Source organism: Globicephala melas, chromosome X (assembly GCF_963455315.2).
Source record: "Globicephala melas chromosome X, mGloMel1.2, whole genome shotgun sequence".
NCBI classification, from domain to species: domain Eukaryota; kingdom Metazoa; phylum Chordata; class Mammalia; order Artiodactyla; family Delphinidae; genus Globicephala; species Globicephala melas.
In genome coordinates, this window is record NC_083335.1 from 61,061,568 (window position 1) to 61,085,207 (window position 23,640).

A 23,640-nucleotide genomic window follows, 5' to 3' on the forward strand; every position below is an offset into this window, starting at 1 on the left:
TTATTTCAATCTCTGAAATGAGTCACAAGAACCATAAAAAACGTTGAGAATTTTGGAGGGGAAGGATCACTGTAAGCTAGGAAAAACTGTATGAATACTTTATTAACATTTGTATAGACCTTATAGTTAGTTTACAAAGCACTCCCAAACATGTTTTTATATATACATATATTTTTTAATTTGCACAGTATTCCTGTGAGGTATAAGTAGCACAGGTACAAATCTGATTTTATGAATGGGGAAGTAAGCGACTTCTAAAAGCTCTGTTAAGAGGCAAGCTATGATGTGAGCCTGAGTCATCTCACCTCAAGTCTCGTACTCTATTTGCTACTGCCTCCCTTGATATTAATAGAACTGATAAAGAAATCTTAAAAAGTGAATTGGTTCCATATAGTCTAAATTAAAATGAAAAGCAGGAAGTCTAAAATCATTATTCAGAACCTTATTGTTACTTTCTTAATGACTGTAAAATTCCCTCAGGGAAGGAAGACTTCTCCCTGGCTTACCTACTGTTTTCTGTACCTGTTCCTCAGAACTGTTCTTACTGTCCCTTTCATCTGAGGAGCTACTCCTGTGATCAGTTGTTCCTTCCACACATGAGACCCCAACATCCCGTTCTTCCTTTTATGCAACAGAAACATCTCCCTTTGAGAAGAAAACGCTTTCTTGCTCTTTAAAGAATACATACTATCTTCAGTCTTCTACTATGCTCCTTTAACACCAAGTCCATTAAAATTAGGTACATTTTTGTCTGATGTGTTCTAAGTGTATTAGGTATGTGATATTCCTTGGATCATCTGAAATTTTATATCACTTGCATTGTATCTAGTTAATGCTAAATATGAAGCTAAAAAATCACTCTTCTGCTGTGGCTAAGATAAAAAAGACTTTTAAGAGGACACTCTGAATAGTCATTCTTAGGTGGAGAATTATAAAAGCAATAGGTCTATGAGGAAAATTTTTCACTAGTTAAATGACGAATACCACAATGCACAACTGAAAGTTTGTTCCTCAATAACTTTTTAAATAATAATACGATAAAATAGCTACTATCTTGGATGAAAGATTTATTGATAGATCTTCAGCAGCTTGAAAGTAATATACTGAAAATTATGACCTAACATCTTTTTTCTTTTTGGTGTAATTACTCTATGATGTAACCCAAGTAAATAATACTAATACCCTGAATATAATGTGCTCCATTGATATTATCACAGTAGTCTCAAGGTACAAGTACAAAGGAATATTCCTAATTGAAAAACTAATGATTAAACAGCAGCAACCCATATGACTAAAGTTAGATGTTCCCAGTGAAGGTGGCCTTACAATTGTGTCTTCTTTATTACAATAAACTGAACTATGTAGACCATGTCCAAGGAATGAAAAACAGTAAACAAACTAAGTAAATAACATTATAAATTGCACCTGCATTTCAGAGTCACACTTAAACAGATTCTGGTCTTTCCCATGAAATTCTATATGACTGATTCTGCAAAGACCCTTCATACAGTATTACATGGGAAATAAATATAGCACCCTGTATCCATCTGTATCTTTCAGTATTGGGTGTGTATACGAATTTCTCACTGTCCCCAACCTCTTCTGGAAAAAAATATAAGCTGTATTGAATTGTTCTCTAGTTGTTTAATGTGTCTTAACCCTTTCTTACCCTTGAATATGTAAACCTCTCTGAGATAGGGGCACCCTTTGGTATCACTTACTTCCCCCTCCCCCAACATTCACTGTTCATAAATAGAGATGAAAAGAAAAACGTGACCTTCAGCAAGTCATTTACCCTTTCTAACTCTAGGTTTATCTTTACAGTGAAGGAGTTGACCTAAATCTAGATGAGAGGTTCTTCACCAAACATTTGTATCAGAACCTAGATAATATTTTCAAGCCCAAACCTCAGATTCAGATTTGGTAGATAAGTGGTGAAAGCCAAGAAAATTTATCTCAGAGAAGTACCTCAGATGGTTTTGATGAATACTCCAAGTTGAGAAATAAGCTGTAAGAAATGTACCATTCCACAAATATATTATTTCTCTGTAGACCACATGAAAATATTTTTTAACAATTCTTGAGATTTTTTTGAGTCTAGGACTCTTCACAATGGTTAGTTCAGCCACTGCACTTCATCAGCCAGCTATCACTTTTCACAGTCCGGTCTATCCAGATCCCTAAAGGTAAAAAGTAATGAAATTTATCTTGTCCTACTTTGTCTGGACACTCGCACCACTGAATAATGTGTCCTTTATATAATTATATATTAAAGAGCAGTTTTAATATACTGCAATGGCAGCAGAGAAGAAAGCAAATATATTTTCCTGCTTTTTCAAACAAATAATGGTGGCTTGACTCATTTTTAATGGATTTGCTTTCCTCTTAGGAAAATACAGTCACTGCATTTTAAAATCCTTTCCACTTTATGAATACTCTATTGCTCATTGGATTATTTCCTCACCAGTGCCCAGGGAGCAAAACTAAACAAGTGGGGAAATTGTCACATTCAATGCTGTTATTTCTCTTTGAAAGGAAGTTCAAAAAATAGAATAAGTTTACAAAATACATGGTGTGTCATCCCTAAATCTTAGTGGATCTGGGGATAGGGGATGAGAAATGATGCATGACTGCCAATGGCTGTGTGACAAACAACCGCTGTTGTGGATTCAGTACAGAAGCAGCAGTTTATGTCATCTTTGAGAGGAGTATTTGGAAGCAGCAATAAGACCTTATGCCACTATATGGGAGCACATGCCACTTGGTAAAATTTCTCATAGTTGTTGTTGATAATAGGAATGATGATGATGATGATGACATTCTGGTCCCAGCATATAGAATACTGGTATTTTGACTTATTTAAGAAAAGGAGGGAGAAGCAGAGGAAGATGGCGGAAGAGTAACATGCGGAGATCACCTTCCTCCCCACAGATACATCAGAAGTACATCTACACGTGGAACTGCTCCTATAGAACACCTACTGAATGCTGGCTGAAGACCTCAGACTTCCCAAAAGGCAAGAAACTCCCCCACATACCTCGGTAGGGCAAAAGAATAAACAGAGACAAAAGGATAGGGACGGGACCTGCACCAGTGGGAGGGAGCTGTGAAGCAGGAAAGGTTTCCAAACACTAGGAAGCCGCTTCATGGGCAGAGACTGCAAGTGGCAGAGGGGGGAAGCTTCGGAGCCGCAGAGGAGAGCACAGCCACAGGGGTGCGGAGGGCAAAGTGGAGAGATTCCCGCCCAGAGGACCGGTGCCGACCAGCACTCACCACCTCGCGAGGCTTGTCTGCTCACCCGCCGGGGCGGGCAGGGGCTGGGAGCTGAGGCTCGGGCTTTGGTCGGAGCTCAGGGAGAGGACTGGGGTTGGCGGTGTGAACAGAACCTGATGGGTTAGTGCACCACGGCTAGCCGGGAGGGAGTCCGGGAAAAGTCTGCAGCTGCCGAAGAGACAAGAGACTTTTTCTTGCCTCTTTGTTTCCTGCTGCACGAGGAGAGGGAATTAAGAACTGCTTAACGGAGCACCAGAGACAGGAGCGAGACGCGGCTGTCAACGTGGACCCCACATACGGGCATAGGATGCTAAGGCTGCTGCTGCCACCACAAAGAAGCCTGTGTGCGAGCACAGGTCACTCTCCACACCTCTCTTCCGGAGAGACTGTGCAGTCAGCCACTGCCAGAGTCCCGGGGTCCAGGGACAACTTCCCCGGGAGAGCGCACGGCGCACCTCAGGCTAGTGCAACATCACGCTGGCCTCTGCTGCTGCAGGCTGGCCGGGAATCTGCACCCCTCCCTCCCCCTGGCCTGACTGAGCCAGAGTCCCTGAATCAGCTGCTCCTTTAACCCCGTACTGTCTAAGCAAAAAACAGACGCCCTCAGGTGACCTACATGCAGAGGCGGGGCCAAATCCAAAACTGAACCACGGGAGCTGTGAGAACAAAGAAGAGAAAGGAAAACTTCTCCCAGCAACCTCAGGAGCAGCGAACTAAATCTCCACAATCAACTTGATGTACCCTGCATCTGTGGAATACCTGAATAGACAACAAATCATCCCAAAATGAGGAGGTGTACTTTGGGAGCAAGATATATTATTTTTTCTGCTTTTCCTCTTTTTGTGAGTGAGGATGTGTATGCTTCAGTGTGAGATTTTGTCTGTATAGCTTTGCTTTCACCATTTGTCCTAAGGTTCTGTCCGTCCGTATTTTGTTTTCTTTTTTTTCTTAATAATTATTTTTTCTTTTTTATTTCAATAATGTTATTTTATTTTATTTTATCCTTTCTTCCTTCCTTCCTTTCTTTCTTTCTTTCTTTCTTTCTTTCTTTCTTTCTTTCTTTCTTTCTTTCTTTCTTTCTTTCTTTCTTTCCTTCTTTCTATCTTTCTATTATTTTTCCCGTTTATTCTGAGCCATTTGGATGAAAGGCTTTTGGTGCTCCAGCCAGGAGCCAGTGTTGTGCCTCTGAGGTGGGAGAGCCAATGTCAGGACACTGGTCCACAAGAGACCTCCCAGCTCCACATAATATCAAACAGTGAAAATATCCCAGAGATCTCCATCTCAACACCAAAGCCTAGCTTCACTCAATGACCAGCAAGCTACAGTGCTGGACACCCTATGCCAAACAATTGGCAAGACAGGAACACTGCCCCAACCATTAGCAGAGAGGCTGCCTAAAATCATAATAAGGCCACAGACACCCCAAAACACACCACCAGACGTGGATCTGCCCACCAGAAAGACAAGATCCAGCCTCATCCACCAGAACACAGGCACTAGTCCCCTCCACCAGGAAGTCTACACAACCCACTGAACCAACCTTTGCCACTGGGGACAGACACCAAAAACAATGGGAACTACAAACCTGCAGCCTGAAAAATGGAGACCCCAAACACAGTAAGATAAGCAAAATGAGAAGACAGAAAAACACACAGCAGATGAAGGAGCAAGGTAAAACCCCACCAGACCTAAAAAATGAAGAGGAAATAGTCAGTCTACCTGAAAAAGAATTCAGAATAATGATAGTAAAGATGATCTAAAATGCTGGAAATAGAATAGAGAAAGTGCAAGAAACATTTAACAAGGACCTAGAAGAACTAAAGAGGAAACAAGCAATGATGAACAACACAATAAATGAAATTAAAATTACTCTAGGGCTTCCCTGGTGGTGCAGCATTTAAGAATCCACCTGCCAATGCAGGGGACACAGGTTCGAGCCCTGGTCTGGGAAGATCCCACATGCTGCAGAGCAGCTAAGTCCGGGCGCTACAACTACTGAGCTTGCACTCTAGGGCCCGCAAGCCACAGCTACTGAGCCCATGCACCACAACTACTAAAGCCTGTGCGCCTAGAGCCCATGCTCCACAACAAGAGAAGCCAGCGCAATGAGAAACCCATCGACACAACTAGAGAAAGTCCGCGCGCAGCAACGAAGACCCAACGCAGACAAAAATAAATAAATAAATAAAAAAAACTTTAAAAAATTACTCTAGAAGCGATCAATAGCAGAATAAATGAGGAAGAAGAACGGATAAGTGACCTGGAAGATAAAATAGTGGAAATAACTACTGCAGAGCAGAATAAAGAAAAAGAAAGAAAAGAAATGAGGACAGTCTCAGAGACCTCTGGGGCAACATTAAATGCACCAACATTCGAATTATAGGGATTCCAGAAGAAGAAGAGAAAAAGAAAGGGACTGAGAAAATATGTGAAGAGATTAGAGTTGAAAGCTTCCCTAATATGGGATCGGAAGCAGTTAATCAAGTCTAGGAAGCACAGAGAGTCCCATACAGGATAAATCCAAGGAGAAAAACGGCAAGAGAAATATTAATCAAACTATCAAAAATTAAATACAAAGAAAACATATTAAAGCAGCAAAGGAAAAACAATAAATAACACACAAGGGAATGCCCATAAGGTTAACAGCTGATCTTTCAGCAGAAACTCTGAAAGCCATAAGGGATTTGCAGGGCATATTTAGAGTGATGAAGGAGAAAACCTGCAACCCAGATGACTCTACACAGCAAGGATCTCATTCAGATTTGATGGAGAAATGAAAATCTTTACAGTCAAGCAAAAGATGAGCGAATGCAGCACCACCAAACCAGCTTTACAACAAATGCTAAAGGAACTTCTCTAGACAAGAAACACAAGAGAAGGAAAAGACCTACAATAACAAACCCAGAACAATTAAGAAAATGGGAATAGGAACATACATATCGATAATGACCTTAAATGTAAATGGATTAAATGCTCCCACCAAAAGACTCAGACTGGCTCAGTGGATACAAAAACAAAACCCATATATATGCTGTCTACAAGGGACCCACTTCAGACTTAGAGACACATACAGACTGAAAGTGAGGGGATGGAAAAAGATATTCCATGCAAATGGAAATCAGGAGAAAGCTGGAGAAGCAATTCTCATATCAGACAAAATAGACTTTAAAATAAAGACTATTCCAAGGGACAAAGAAGGACACTACATAATCATGAAGGGATCGATCCAAAAAGAAGATAAAAAAATTGTAAATATTTATGCACCCAACATAGGAGCACCTCAATACGTAAGGCAAATGCTAACAACCATAAAAGGGGAACTTGACAGTAACACATTCATAGTAGGGGACTTTAACACCCCACTTTCACCAATGGACAAATCATCCAAAATGAAAATAAATAAGGAGACATGAGCCTTAAATGATACATTAAACAAGATGGACTTAATTGATATTTATAGAAAATTCCATCCAAAAACAACAGAATACACATTTTTCTCAAGTGCTCATGGAACATTCTCCAGGATAGATCATATCTTCGGTCAGAAATCAAGCCTTGGTAAATTTAAGAAAATTGAAATTGTATTAACTATCTTTTCTGACCACAATGCTATGAGACTATAACAACTATAGGAAAAGATCTGCAAAAAATACAAACACAAGGAGGCTAAATAATACACTACTTAATAACGAAGTGATCAGTGAGGAAATTTTAAAAAATACCTAGAAACAAATGACAATGGAGACACAATGACCCAAAACCTATGGAACGCAGCAAAAGCAGTTCTAAGAGGGAAGTTTATAGCAATACAATCCTACTTTAAGGAACAGGAAACATCTCAAATAAAGAACCTAAACTTGCAACTAAAGCAATTAGAAGAAAGAAGAACAAAAACCCCCAAAGTTATCAGAAGGAAAGAAATCATAAAAATCAAATCAGAAATAAATGAAAAATAAATGAAGGAAACAATAGCAAAGAGCAATGAAACCAAAAGCTGGTACTTTGAGAAGATAAACAAAATTGATAAACCATTAGCCAGAGTCATCAAGAAAAAAAGGGAGAAGACTCAAATTAATAGAATTAAAAATGTATAAGGAGAAGTAACAACTGACACTGCAGAAATACAAAAGATCATGAGAGATTACTACAGGCAACTCTATGCCAATAAAATGGAAAACCTAGAAAAAATTGACAAATTCTTAAAAATGCACAACCTGCCAAGATTGAATCAAGAAGAAATAGAAAATATGAACAGACCAATCACAAGCACTGAAATAGAATCTGTGATTAAAAATCTTCCAACAAACAAAAGCCCGGGACCAGATGGCTTCACAGGGGAATTCTATTAAACATTTAGAGAAGAGCTAACACCTATCCTTTTCAAACTCTTCCAAAATATAGCAGAGGGAGGAACACTCCCAAACTCATTCTATGAGGCCACCGTCACCTTGATACCAAAACCAGACAAAGATGCCACAAAGAAAGAAAACTACACGCCAGTAACACTGATGAACATAGATGCAAAAATCCTCAACAAACTACTAGCAAACAGAATCGAACAGCACATTAAAAGGATCATACACCATGATCAAGTGGGGTTTATTCAAGAAATGCAAGGATTCTTCAATATACACAAATTAATCAACGTGATACACAATATTAATAAATTGAAGGAGAAAAACCATATGACCATCTCAATCGATGCAGAGAAAGCTTTCGACAACATTCAACACCAATTTATGATAAAAACCCTGCAGAAAGTAGGCATAGAGGGAACTTTCCTCAACATAATAAAGGCCATATATGACAAACCCACAGCCAACCTCATCCTCAATGGTGAAAAACTGAAAGCATTTCCACTAAGATCAGGGACAAGACAAGGTTGCCCAGTCTTGCCACTCTTATTCAGCATAGTTTTGGAAGTTTTAGCCACAGCAATCAGAGAAGAAAAGGAAATAAAAGAATCCAAATCAGAAAAGAAGACGTAAAGCTGTCACTGTTTGCAGATGACATGATACTATACATAGAGAATCCTAAGGATGCTACCAGAAAACTACTAGAGCTAATGAATGAATTTGGTAAAGTAGCAGGATACAAAATTAATGCACAGAAAACTCTTGCATTCCTATACACTAATGATGAAAAATCTGAAAGTGAAATCAAGAAAACACTCCCTTTTACCATTGCAACAAAAAGAATCAAATATCTGGGAATAAACCTACCTAAGGAGACAAAAGACCTGTGTGCAGAAAATTATAAGACACTGATGAAAGAAATTAAAGATGATACAAATAAACGGAGACATATACCATGTCCTTGGATTGGAAGAATCAATATTGTGAAAATGACTCTACTACCCAAAGCAATCTACAGATTCAATGCAATCCCTATCAAACTACCACTGGCATTTTTCACAGAACTAGAACAAAAAAATTCACAATTTGTATGGAAACACAAAAGACCCCGAATAGCCAAAGCAATATTGAGAACGAAAAACAGAGCTGGAGGAATCAGGCTCTCTGACTTCAAACTATACTACAAAGCTACAGTAATCAAGACAGTGTGGTACTGGCACAAAAAGAGAAAGATAGACCAATGTAACAGGATAGAAAGTCCAGAGATAAACTCATGCATATATGGTCACCTTATCTTTGGTAAAGGAGGCAGGAATGTACAGTGGAGAAAGGACACCATCTTCAATAATTTGTGCTGAGAAAAGTGGACAGCTACATGAAAAAGTATGAGATTAGATCACTCCTTAACATCATACACAAAAATAAGCTCAAAATGTATTTAATATCTAAATGTAAGGCCAGAAACTAGCAAACTCTTAGAGGAAAACATAGGCAGAACACTCTATGACTCAAATCACAGCAAGATCCTTTTTGACCCACCTCCTAGAGAAATGGAAATAAAAACAAAATAAACAAATGGGACCTAATGAAACTTCAAAGCTTTTGCACAGCAAAGGAAACCATAAACAAGACCAAAAGACAACCCTCAGAATGGGAGAAAATATTTGCAAATGAAGCAACGGACAAAGCATTTATCTCCAAAATTTATAAGCAGCTCATGCAGCTTAATAACAATAAAACAGCAACCCAATCCAAAAATGCACAGAAGACCTAAATAGACATCTCTCCAAAAAAGATATACAGACAGCCAACAAACACGTGAAAGAATGTTCAACATCATTAATCATTAGAGAAATGAAAATAAAAACTACAATGTGATATCATCTCACACCAGTCAGGATGGGCATCGTTAAAAAATCTAGAAACTATAAATGCTGGAGAGGGTGTGGAGAAAAGGGAACACTCTTGCACTGCTGGTGGGAATGTGAATTGGTTCAGCCTCTATGGAGAACAGTATGGAGGTTCCTTAAAAAACTACAAATAGAACTACCATATGACCCAGCAATCCCACTACTCGGCATATACCTTGAGAAAACCATAATTCAAAAAGAGTCATGTACTAAAATGTTCATTGCAGCTCTATTTACAATAGGCAGGAGATGGAAACAACCTAAGTGTCCCTCATCGGATGAATGGATAAAGAAGATGTGGCACCTGTATACCATGGAATATTACTCAGCCATAAAAAAGAAACGAAATTGAGCTATTTGTAATGAGGTGGATAGACCTAGAGTCTGTCATACAGAGTGAAGTAAGTCAGAAAGAGAAAGACTAATACCGTATCCTAACACTTATATATGGAATTTAAGGAAAAAAATGTCATGAAGAACCTAGGGGTAAGACAGGAATAAAGACACAGACCTACTAGAGAATGGACTTGAAGATATGGGGAGGGGGAAGTGTAAACTGTGACAAAGCGAGAGAGAGGCATGGACATATATACACTACCAAACGTAAAATATATAGCTATTGGAAAGCAACCGCATAGCACAGGGAGATCAGCTCGGTGCTTTGTGACCACCTAGAGTGGTGGGATAGGGAGGGTGGGAGGGAGGGAGATGCAAGAGGGAAGAGATATGGGAACATATGTATATGTATTACTGATTCACTTTGTTATATAGCATAAACTAACACAGCATTGTAAAGCAATTATACTACAATAAAGATGTTTAAAAAAAAAAGGAAAGGAAAGTAAACTTAACTGGGAATCAGAATATCTAGGTGTCAGTGCCAAGTTTGTCATTCACTAACTGCTTGAACAATTTTTCCATGTCTTTGGGTATCATTTGTAATCTTTAAAATAAGGGTGCTGGATTAGATCAAGAATTTTCAAGCTATTATGAGAAGCCCCCTCAAGGGTTGCCTTAATGTGGGCAAAAGGTGAGAATCTTTAGTCTTCCTCTTTCAATCAGAGCAACTCTTCAAATATTTATTTTACATATTGAGCTATTGTAAGTGTGTGTGTGTGTTTGTGTGTGTGTGTGTGTGAGCGAGACAGCACAGACAGTAGGGAGTTTTGTATTTAGTTTTCTGGAGTTTTTAGATAATCCATCTAGATTATCTCTGTGGAATTTTATGATGTCCTAGAATTCTACAGTACCTAAACTTAGAAAGCAAAGACCTTCCAAGAGCTCACAATGTATCCTCCCTTTTTTTCCCTCTATCACATTTGTTGCTATTGTTGTCATATACTTCTAAAAGCCCTCCATTTCCATCTTCCTGAGCCTGAAGTCTTAAGACATTGCCTAAGGAAGGAGCACTGGCTCCTATTTGTAAATTGACCCTGATGCCCCCACAGGACTTACTTTAGACCTAAACAGATCCAGGAATGCCTAGGTAGTAAAATTTTGAGGAACTAGGATAGGAGGGTCAAATCCTTGTCCCATAGGTATCTGGATGAAGCTTGAAAGTCTTTTTTTCCCAGAGAATAGAACCTGTTGTTCCACACTGGGAATTTAGGCTTATCGTGCAGACCCCTATGGAAGAACGAACACTGACATATTTGCAGTCAGTTAGAAATGACTCTTGTACAACATGTTATATATGAAAGTTGTTAAAAGAGTAAATCCTGAGTTCTTAGCAAAAGGAAAAAGTTTTTCTATTTATTTAATTTTATAACTATATGAGATGATGGATGTTCACTAAACTTGTGATAATCACTTCATGATGTATGTAAATAAAATCATTATGCTGTATGCTTTAATCTTAATACAGTTTTGTCAACTATATCTCAATAAAACTGGAAGAAAAAAAAGAAAGAAAAGACTCTTGTCTGAGATCAAGCTTTTTTTTTTTTTTTTTTTTTTGGGATACGCGGGCCTCTCACTGTTGTGACCTCTCCCGTTGCGGAACACAGGCTCCAGACGTGCAGGCTCAGTGGCCATGGCTCACAGGCCCAGCCGCTCCGTGGCATGTGGGATCTTCCCGGACTGGGGCACGAACCCGTGTCCCCTGCATCGGCAGGCGGACTCTCAACCACTGCGCCACCGGGGAAGCCCTGAGATTAAGCTTTTTAAAAAATTTTATTGGAGTATAATTAATTTACAATGTTGTGTTAGTTTCAGATGTATAGCAAAGTGAATCAGTTATACATATACATATATCCATTCTTTTTTTAAAGATTCTTTTCTAATATAGGCCATTACAGGGCACTGAGTAGAGTTCCCTGTGCTATACAGCAGGTTCTTATTAGTTATCTATTTTATATATAGTAGTGTGTATATATCTATCCCAATCTCCCAATTTATCCCTCCCCCCATCCCCTGGTAATCATAAGTTTATTTTCTTCATCCATGACTCTACTTTTGTAAATAAGTTCATTTGTACCTTTTTTTTAGATTCCACATATAATTGATATCATATGGTATTTGTCTTTCTCTGTCTGACTTACTTCACTCAGCATGACAATCTCTAGGTCCATCCATGTTGCTGCAAATGGCATTATTTTGTTCTTTTTTATGGCTGAGTAATATTCCATTGTATATATGTACCACATCTTCTTTATCCATTCCTCTGTTGATGGACATCTGGGTGGCTTCTATGTCCTGGCTATTGTAAATAGTGCTGCAACGAACATTGGAGTGCATGTATCTTTTTGAATTATGGTTTTCTCCAGGTATATGCCCAGCAGTGGGATTGTTGGGTCATATGGTAGTTCTAATTTTATGTTTTTAAGGAACCTCCATACTGTTATCCATAGTGGCTGTATCAATTTACATCCCACCAACAGTGCAAGAGTGTTCCCTTTTCTCCACACCCTTTCCAGCATTTACTGTGTGTAGATTTTTTGATGATGGCCAGTCTGATCCGTGTGAGGTGACACTTGACTTATGCTACCTCATTTCTTTCTCACAACAATCTTATAAGGTAGGTGAATTACCTATTGCAATTATAAGGACTCCATTATTTCTAACTTATTCTCATTACCATTACAAATATTATTATTGAAAGGGACTAGAATGGGGAAACTAGAGAAACAAATTTCACCTACTGCACAGTCCTGCTGTCATACTTCCTTAACGGCATAGAGTCACCTCTCTCTTTCAGGTAGTACCCTATTCTCTGCCAATATTACACTCTCTTGGGTGGGGGTGGGAAACTACTGTATCTACAGCATTTGCTGTTGAAACCTAACACCCTTCAGTGACTCTTCCACAAAAGCTCCCACTGGTCTCACTACACTTCATTGTAGTAGGAGATACTGTGCATTAAGCTTAAAAAGTTTCTGTTTCTCTCATCCAACATTTATAGCATGATTTGTCTTTAAAAAGCATTTACTATAATTTCCTCCATCAGAAATAAAAAATTAAATCAAAATGCTGTAATGTTTCTCAGGCACTTGGAAAAAGTCAGGCAAATCTTTTTCTTCTTTTAATATGTCCATGTAGAACACGAAACTGTCCCCTCCCAGCAGTAAGCACTAACAGTGTGTGTGGACTCTCATCTCTTATTTTACATTTAAACGGTCCTGTTAAGTAATCAGAAGGGATTTATTACAAGTGTTAACTATATTGGCAAAAAATAAATCTTTACCCCACCCCAACGTTATACATGATGATTGATTTTTTACAATTGTGCTGATTTTTTAATAAAAAGAACATATAATAGTAGAGTCTTTAACTACTTACCAAATCTTTTCACCTCCTTTTAATCCTCATAACAGTCCTCTGATATAGTTGGAGCAAGTGTTGCTATCCTCATTTTCTAGGTAAGGACATTGATACTCGGAGAAGCAAAGTGCCTTGCCAGGCATTTAGTGAGTGGATGAGTTGGAACTTTATTAAAACACAAATCTTCTCATTGCAAATCCTCTGCTCTTTCTAGCTCTCTTTCTGCCTGTTTTACTGAATGAGTTGCTCATGTAACAGAATTAAAACAGTTTTATCTCGACACAATTACAATAAATGAAAAATTCTTTTAAAGTCCTCAGGAGACAAAACTTTCTCCCCAGCTCTTCTTCAAGTAATGACTTTATAAAATGGTACCTTCCATTTACAGCCTCTAGAATTCTTGGTCTTTCCCCCCTTATTTGTGTCCCTCACTACTCTCCCGCTGCCATCATGTTCTGCACCACTTCTCTCCCTCCACTTTCAACGTTTCACTCTGCTGTTTTAATCACCCTGGAAAAAGCAAAGGGTAGTGTTTAAGGTAGGGTTGCCATGTAAAATACAGAATGCCAGGATGCCCAACTAAATTTGGATTTCAGATAAATTAATAATGTTTTTAATATAAGTGTGTCCCAAATATTGCATGGGAATATATTTATGCTAAAAAGTAATTTGCTGTTTTCCTGAAATTCAAATTTAACTAGACATTTAAATTTTTTTATATGCTAAATCTGGCAACAATAGGTTAACAAAAGAGTTTCTGATGTCACAATGACTTGATTTGAATAATGACTCTTACTCTGAATAGCTGTAGGATTTTAGGCAAAAAAGTTTTAAGTCACTTAACTTTAATTTCCTCCTGTCTAAAATGAGGATAATGATATTACTTATCTAATAAGATTGTTGAAATAAATAAGATATGTGAGTAAAGTTCTTAGTAGAGTGCCTATCATATAATAGATACTCAAAATGGTAGCCATTGATATTACTAAATGACAATAACTAATAATAGCATTCTTCCTGTTAGGTAGATGGACATTTAACAGGTAATAAAATCTTCAGTTACATGGATAAAGCTCTATAGTAGAAATTTAGAGAACTTCACATAGACAGCCAGTCTTCTCAAGGCATAGACCTTTTTTATACTTAAGCTTTAAAGTACAATTCCTCCGTGTCCGAAACAAAAATAGCTGTTTTGTTATGACGCACAATGCAATATCAGTAGCTTTTAGGTCTGAGACAACATATAAAACTGGGGTAATAGAAAGTAGAATATTCAAGGTAATCAACATCTGACACCCAAGACATGGTCCTCTCTTTTGTGTCTTGAGTCACTTGATTTGGTCAACAGATGGCAAGCAATAATTTCATAAGTCACCCTCTATCTTGTTAGTATATCAAGAAGCAAATGACCTTAGAGAAGAACACAACAATAAAGATTCAAAGCAAGGCAAGAGAGAATCAAAGAAAATGACTAACAGTAAGGAAGGCCCAGTCAAAAGATTCGGTGTTCATGAATATATCGTCACTTACTTAAGAGTTGCAAGAAAAAAGCAGAGCCCAAGTCTAGGAATAATAGTGTTACTGAGTGGGTTTTGTAACAGGAATCTCAATATTGAAGTAGGTACAAGCAGAAGTGAAGGTCAAAATATTTAATAACTCATATGAATAGGAAGTGTAGTAGGCAGCATTAGAGCTGAGTATTAAAGGCCTTTCATTTGTCTGTTTAGTTGCTGAATCATAAGGAGATACAAGCGTCCAGAGGGAGGAGTCAGAGTCACTAAGGTAATTATGGGGGCGGTAGGACTTGGAGGGGTAGCAGCTTCATACCAGTTGGTACAGAAATATTTCAACATGTTTAATAATCAGCAGAGGTACACTGTTGGATGACAACCAAATAGCAGCCCTGGATACAAGATTCAAACTAGAGTATGAATAGGCCAAGCAGGCAGAACTATGAGCAGAGATTATCTAGAGCTATATGTTATAACGTTCATGACCCTAAATTTGTATTGTGGTGGTTTACTTTTGTTCTTTGGTTCTATATCAACTGATCTGTAAAGTAGTAATGGTATCATTTTGTTCATCATTTGTCAGGATTGCCTATCACAGTGCTTAATAAATATTTGTTTAATGAATAAAGAGCCAGTCAGCTTCTCCAAGTGCCTGGAGTGCCCTGAGGATAGATCGTTCTAAAGGATGAAAAGCTCTGAGAATTAATTCTGATCTTGAACTGGACTTGGAGGTCTGCTCAAGACATAAGCTGGTCCCTATCATTTGAACTCTTGGATATCAATTCCTAAGCCTCACCTAAGGAGAACAATACCAGGGTGCTCTACAATTACATGGCTTCCCTAAAGCAGAGCTGAACATTTAAAGGAGAGGGGCAGAACCCAACAAGTCACTGGGATCCTGACCTATTTCTTAAACATTTTCAATTCCACTCAAAAGTCTATTTAGCAAATATGGGTCCAGTTTACAATGATAGAGAGAAATAAATTTCAGGAAAGAGCCTACTTTTGAACTTCAGTCACTCTCAGCTAAACCAACGTCTTATGACAATTTATGTTTCCCATGATAAACTGCCTCTATTAATTTGGGGAAGTAAAAACCAGAACTATACTGCAATTTTGTAAGCTAGAAATTTCTCAGCTTTAAATAGAAATAGCAGAACAATCCAAAGAATTAGCTGCCCATAGCAATGATTCAGTATTTTTAATTGATGTCAATAAACCTTATCTGGCTCTCATCATTTTTATAGATATGTTCATAAATATAATTATTAAAAGGCTATTTCAAACCCACACACATATGGTCACCCAATATATGACAAAGCAGGCAAGAACATACAATGGAGAAAAGACATTCTCTTCAATAAGTGGCGTTGGGAAAACTGGACAGGTACACAAAAAAGAATGAACTTAGAACACTCCCTAACACCATACACAAAAATAAAACTCAAAATGGATTAAAGACATGAATGTAAGGCCAGACACTATAAAACTCTAAGAGGAAAACATAGGCAGAACACTCTTTGACATAAATTGCAGCAGGATTTTTTTTGACCCACGTCCTATAGTAATGAAAATAAAAACAAACATTAACAAATGGGACCTAATTTAAAACTTAAAAGCTTTTGCACAGCAAAATAAACAATAAACAAGACCAAAAGACAACGCTCAGAATGGGAAAAAATATTTGCAAACGAAGCAACAGACAAAGGATTAATCTCCCAAATATACAAACAGCACATGTAGTTCAATAACTAAAAAGCAAACAACCCAATCAAAAAATGGGCAGAAGCCCTAAATATATATTTCTCCAAAGAAGACACACAGATGGCCAACAAACTCATGAAAAGATGTTCATCACTAATTATTAGATAAATGAAAATCAAAACTGCAATGAAGTATCACCTCACACCCCTCACAATGGCCATCATTAAAAAATCTACAAACAGTAAATGCTGGAGAGGGTGTGTAGAAAGGAAACCCTTTTGCACTGTTGGTGAGAATGTAAATTGATACAGCCACTCTGGAGAACAGTATGGAGCTTCCTTAAAAAATTAAAACTAGAGCTACTATATGACCCAGCAATCCCACTACTCGGCATATACCCAGAGAAAAGCATAATTCAAAAAGACACATGCACCCCAATGTTTATCGCAGCACTATTTATAATAGCCAGGACATGGAAGCAACCTAAGTGTCTATCAACAGAGGAATAGATAAAGAAGATGTGGTATATATATATATATATATATATATATATATATATATATATATATATATATATATACACACACAATGGAATATTCCTCAGCCATAAAATGGAATGAAATTGGGTCATTTATAGAGACATGGATGGACCTAGAGACTGTCATACAGAGTGAAGTAAGTCAGAAAGAGGAAAACGAATATTGTATAATTCCGCTTTTATGTGGAATGTAGAAATTGATATGGATAAACTTGTTTGCAAAGCAGAAATAGAGACACAGATGTAGGGAACAGACATATGGATACTGTGGGGGGAAGGGGAGGGTGGGATGTATTGGGAGATTGGGATTGACTTATACATTATTAATACTATGTATAAAATAGATAACTAGTGGGAACCTACTGTATAGCTCAGGGAACTCTACTCAGTGCTCTGTGGTGACCTAAATGGGAAGAAAATCCAAAAAGAGGGGGTATATGTATACATATAGCTGATTCACTTTGCTGTACAGTAGAAACTAACACAACTTTGTAAAGCAACCATATTCCAATAAAAATTAATTATAAAAAATTTAAAAAATAAATTAATCAAGAAAAAAATAAAGGCTATTTCATAAAATTTCAAGTGGTGCTGTACATTTACACCATAATAAATATAAAACCAAAATTTTTACAAATTTCTACTAAACCTTGAAGGAAAGTACACTACATGAATGGGAATCAAAAGTCCCAAATTTCCAATGAACATTTTTCAAAAGGACAGTTATCTTTATTTTCTCATTATGAGAACATTTTTGCCATAATTTCCTATTTTGCTTTCAAATATTATTTTGTTTTTCACAGATTTTCACACATACATAGATAATTGGCTAATTTTCCATGCAAATGACTAGTCATGAAAACTTTACAGTTTTCTTTCCTTCCTGTACTAACTGAAAACAATTGCCCACTTAACTGCATAATTATTCCAGTTTATTATACATACTAATTCTCATCAAGCCACCCCTCCACCCTTCATCCAAACATGCATTATTTAGTAATGTTATATTAGTCAGATTACCTGAAAAGTAATTCATTTTATTTTAATATAAACATATATGTGTGTGTGTGTATATATATATATATATGTATATATAAAAAAATAAAGATCTACTCTACCCTTGCCCTAAAGCAGCCCCACAAAAAGGATAATTGCAAGTGAAAAGATATCCCTAGAGAACTATTTATTTTGTTTCTTCACTTCCAAAAGCCAGTTTTAATAAGACCTAAATGTTAAGGGTAAGATTGGAAAGAGCCAGAAAGTCTGCTTACAACTTTGAATGGACCAGATTAGTATTATCTCTGGTCTTAAACCTCTGGGAAAAAAAAAAAAGAACCTGAGGGAGACTGGCTTCTTTGGGCGACTAACCCATGAGACAGAGAGATGTAGCCTAAAAGTTCCAGGAGTCCAGTATAGTCTATCTCTTGAATTGCTTTTAATGATTTAAGGATGTTCCTGACAGAAAATTACTCGAGACTGGGTCAAACCCATTCTGGGCCCTATAATAGTGACCTGAAATCCAAATATGGGATATAAATTAAACTGACCTATACAGGTAGGGAGCAACATTATATTGGGCATCATTCTTAACCTGTTGAAATTCTTCCCTACCCAGAAGTGATGATCCTCCCACACTACTGAATCAATAACATTCTCCATTTTCATAGAAGCACAAAAGTAATACTTTCAACTCCCAAAAAAAGTGAGACAGAAAGAAATTTATCATTCCATACATTTTAAATAACATTTTAAAATGGAACTGCATGTCATGTAAGTGAAACCCATGATGAAAGATAGAATGAAGAATGTCTACATAGGATCCAAACATGCTAAACCACAACCCCTTATGCATATTTCACCCAAGCATTGAAGGCAGCAAGTATGAGGTCAAGATGAAAATAACACTAAATTTATTATATTTCCTTGCTTAAATATCGCATTGAATTCTTAGGCTGTTTTAACAGTAAGTGAGTAATCTTTAGAAATTAAGAATTTTGATGACATAAGCAAGAGGGAGAAAATTGAAATATTAGAGTAATAATTAAATGCACTTCTAAATTTGGTACTAGCTAAATATTGTGTTTTTTAATATAATACTATGTAGTCTTAATACTATTATGAATATATCTTCTTTGTAAAGTATTAATACATATTACAATCTCTAAGAAAACTTCACACCAATAATGTTGCCCAATGACGTTTAATTCACTTTAGAAAAGATAAAGTTTAACATTAATATTTTATTATTTTGGTAACTCATATTAAAATGTACAAATTTAGCAATATATAAAACAATATGCACACAACTGTTTTTTTCTGTATCTATAAGACATTAAGTCAGTTGTTCCAAAACCCTTACCCATTGTCTCTTCAGAATCAAATATCAGAATGGTGGAAATGGATTGGGAGGCTTATTGGAGAAGATGTTGGAGAAAGGACTGATGAACAGGAAACAAATCAGGGGTACTTATTATTAGATCATAGAAATTTGAAGACACTGAAAATAAACTAAAGATTGTGTGATCAAAAAGAGCAAATTGTAAGGGCATCTGGGGAATTTATTCTTTAAAATTTAATCAAAGACCAAAGAGATAATTGAACAGAATATGTGAGTACTAAGGTACAAATCTTATTAATATATAATGCAACCATAAACAATTCCATAACATAAATTCATACCATTTCATTTTACAAGCAAAATACATGTCAATCATTTTACTATACCTGGGAGAGAAGTGTGAGCTATAAAGTATAGGGTCTTGTTTCCAAGTCTGCAGTAAACTATACCATTCTTAGGTATGTTTTGTTAATTAATTAATTTAATTTAATTCCAAAATTGCTATAACTCCCTGCTTTTATCCTAAGCCAGGATCTTGATTGAGGATAATCTGAGAAATGTAAATATTGCCAGGAGATCCTCTTCATTTCTAGATGGTGGTTCTCTATGCACTTTGTTCACTCTACGTATATGCTTTCCTTCCTCCCATCGCTGAAAACCACCATGCATGACAGAGTGATATATAATAGTTGATGCTTGTCCCAAGAAAGTTCAAAAGCATCAAGTTCAATTGCAAATCTTGGCAAATTCTCCATTTTTCCTTAAGCCCTCCTTCCACATTTCTTTCAAATATCATTTAAATCCAACTTTTGTTTGAAGAATTTCTGATTGTCAGATTCTGTATGTTGAAAATAAAAAGAAAGATATTTAAGCACTACTCATATGTCTTTAAACAGTTTTGTGGAGAAAGAAATGTCCCTGTCTGATACAGTTTCTAGTTGTCTTTTCAGTATCTGAGAGCAATAATTCTCTCCTCATCTCACTTTTATTTAATCACTTTTGTGGTAAATAAATCTGATGAGTGAGAGTGAGGTAATCAATTTGGGATGCTGCTGGCAATTAGATAAGCATATATGGAATATACAAACTTGAATGTAGCAAGCATTAAAGATGTCAAAACAATTAAAAATATGGTCATAAAACTCAATCATTTAAATTGTCATCTACAAGAATTCAGATGTACCATTGGTCAAATAATTTCTCGAAAAATGTAATAACCACACCACAAAGGGGTCTTATGTGATACAATAAGCCAGAGAAGACTGCTGTTACTCCAGTCTCATAAGCTAGTCCAACCAACCTACAGTTGGTTCTTATTGCAGATGTAATACAAGTTCCCTACTTCTCTGGTTTGAAATTTGTAAGTTAGGAGTGCTAAATTCAGAACTATTTCCGTGGGAAATGTTACAGGGATTACATCTTGCTAAAGAATGTAAGAGAAATTCCCAAGCTTTCGATGCCTCTGTGTTCTGCTCTTGAGAGATTTGAAGACTAATCTGATTTACATTATTCATTAACAAATTAGAAGCCATAAGATTGGTTATGGAGCAGCACCTAGTGAGATTTTCTTCCAAAAACTGTTTGTAGAGTTCGTCCACTTTTTTCTCCATATAACTATTAAGCATAGAATTAGAGAGGGGCTGCTTATGAAACAACATACTTTTTTCTTGAATTTCATCCCCATTCAAAAGCTTTGAGGCAGGTAATTTCTCTAGAGGTTCACTGATGGGAGAATGACCCAATGGTACATCTACTGAAAGTAAAAGAGGACCGTTAAAAGCATCATCACGTATGTGTTCCACAAAGCAGCCGGAATCATACATGTTACCCACGTGGTCTCCTCCAATCTGCAGGTCCGGATAATTCTGGCAGATACTTGTACATGAACAAGATCGGTATAAATCTAGTTGTTTTTCATCATGTTCTCTCTTTGGAATGGGTAACGCAGCAGACACATTTCCTGGAAGGGATGCACTTTTGCATTTTGCTACAGTTACCTCATCCACAGATTTTATTTTATTTTTATCATTACTTTGCTCTGTTAAACTTTCTTTCATGACCTTATTTTGATTTTCCATTTTATCAGGGGAAAGTGACTTGTCTTCTATATCTAAAAGCTGCTTTTTCCAAGTTTCCTTTTCATCATTTGAGGTTTTCTTACATGTAAGTGGTTTTTTGTATAGGAGTTCAATTAGGAAGGCTTCTCCAAGCATTTTATTAGACAAGGTTTCTAAAGAGAAGAGTGCAATATATTCCTGTAATATAAAAAAAAACTCATTAAGGCAATGTACATTAAAATGTCTAATCAAGATTTAACTCCTACATGAAAACACAAATGATTTAGGGAGGCACTATTGCTCAAAGGATAGAGAATAGGAACAGGAGTAAGGAGACTTGGGTTCTGACTCTGTCATTAACTATTTACCATAAGGTAATTTATTTATTATTCCTGGGAAAATTCCTCAATTTTCCTATTAATTAAATGGTGATAATAATGCTCCCCAGACTTTTTCACAAGGTTATTTTCAGGATATTATATGGTATACAAATGTTTTAAAAGTACAAACTTATACAAATGTATAATTATTTTAATATATTCCACTGTCATAAATGATTTATTTTAAAATTATTAGTTAAAGTGCTTAACCCTTTATCTTCAAATAGTCTGCTAAAAATCAAGTCTGTTTTCAAGGAATTGGTCTTAACTGTGTTTTAATTAATATTGTTTGAGTCATATTGAAAACAATTACTATACCTTAGAATGTGTTTGAGAGATGAATATTTATATATAGTTTGGATTTATGCAAACTGATTTAAACTGTTAAGATACACACTGATTTTTCAGTAATCTAAATGCAAATAGGTTTGTCAAATTCACTACCATCCTTTTTTCTTTTTATTTTCTTTCCCTTCCTCTCTTCCTTCCCTCTTTCCTTCCTTCTATTCTTTTCTTTTGGACTTAAAACTTATTTCCCAAAGCACTTATGTCAGTCTTTTGCATTAATCTTTAGTACAATTTTAAGACTTCCAATTTTCCCTATAAACTCTACAAGAGTACAAAAGGAAAAAGCAGATTTGATTCAAGACACAAATTTCCTTTAATAGGTCTGTAGTGTCTACTATAAATGTTTCCAGGAAACCTACTTATTCATATTTAAAGGCTTTTGAGTAGAAAATAAAACAATACAAACTAAAATACATGAGAATTTAGACTTACCTTTTCCGAATGTCAGTATACCTAAAGAAAGATTCAGTCTTCTGAGATTTCAACAGTCCAAACACAGGAAAAGTCCCTTTTGGCTTGTTTTTTCTCAGTTCTTGCTTATACCTCAGAAAGATAACTTTAACCACACAAAATGAAACAGTTCTGTTTTCCATTCATACCTTAGGGCTGAACCAGCTAATAGGAGAATAATGTGGGTTGATCACATATATGGTATGGTAATGATCACATACTAAAAGAGGATCTTGAAAGTGTTTATTCAAGATGCAAATGAGAACGACAGTGGGAAATGTTAACAGCAATAGCTTTCTTCATTCAAATGAAGATAGAGACAAGGATATTTTAATTTTTTTAAGTAGAAAAAAGCAGTATGGTAACCAGCATATTTTGTAACACTGAATAATTAAAAATAACTTAAATGGCCATCAATAAGACAATGGTTAACTTATGATATATCTATTGTATGAAATACTAAACTGAGGATTTTTAATGATGGAATGATATTAAAAATAAGGAATTACTACATAACAGTCATTCTAAATGTTCTACATATATGACTTAATTTAAAACAGAAACTATTATCTCCATTTTACAGAGGAAAAAAGACAGAGGAAGGTTATATACTTATTGAAGTTCACAAAGTTAGTAAATGGTGGAACTAGGATTTGCACCAAGCAATTGGATTCAGAATCCATACTCAATCACTACACGATATTGCCGCTATGTTTATTGATGGAATGCAAGTTGCAGAACCATATAAACAGTACGATTCCATCATGTGTTGTGTGTGTACTGTGTGCCAAACTCTTTTCTAAATAATTCACATATACTAATTTAATCCTGTTAACATCTATATAAAACAGATATGATAATTACCATTTATCTATGAAGAAACTGAGGGACAGAAAAGCTAGATAAGATGTCCAATATCACACAGTTCTAAGTGGTAGACTCTGGGTTAGAACCCAGGCAACCTGGCTTTAAATACTGTGTGCTTAACTTTCCTGCTACAACAGATTTTTTCTCCCT

General features: G+C 36.3%; 1 protein-coding gene across 1 annotated transcript; it reads right to left on the bottom strand.

The window, feature by feature from the left end:
* Positions 1 to 20,701: 20,701 nt before the first annotated feature.
* LOC115849188 (TLR adapter interacting with SLC15A4 on the lysosome-like) lies at positions 20,702 to 21,601 on the bottom strand. The gene has a single exon (XM_060292027.1). It carries the CDS (start codon positions 21,599 to 21,601, stop codon positions 20,702 to 20,704), a length of 900 nt encoding a protein of 299 aa, XP_060148010.1.
* Between the last annotated feature and the right edge of the window lie 2,039 nt (positions 21,602 to 23,640).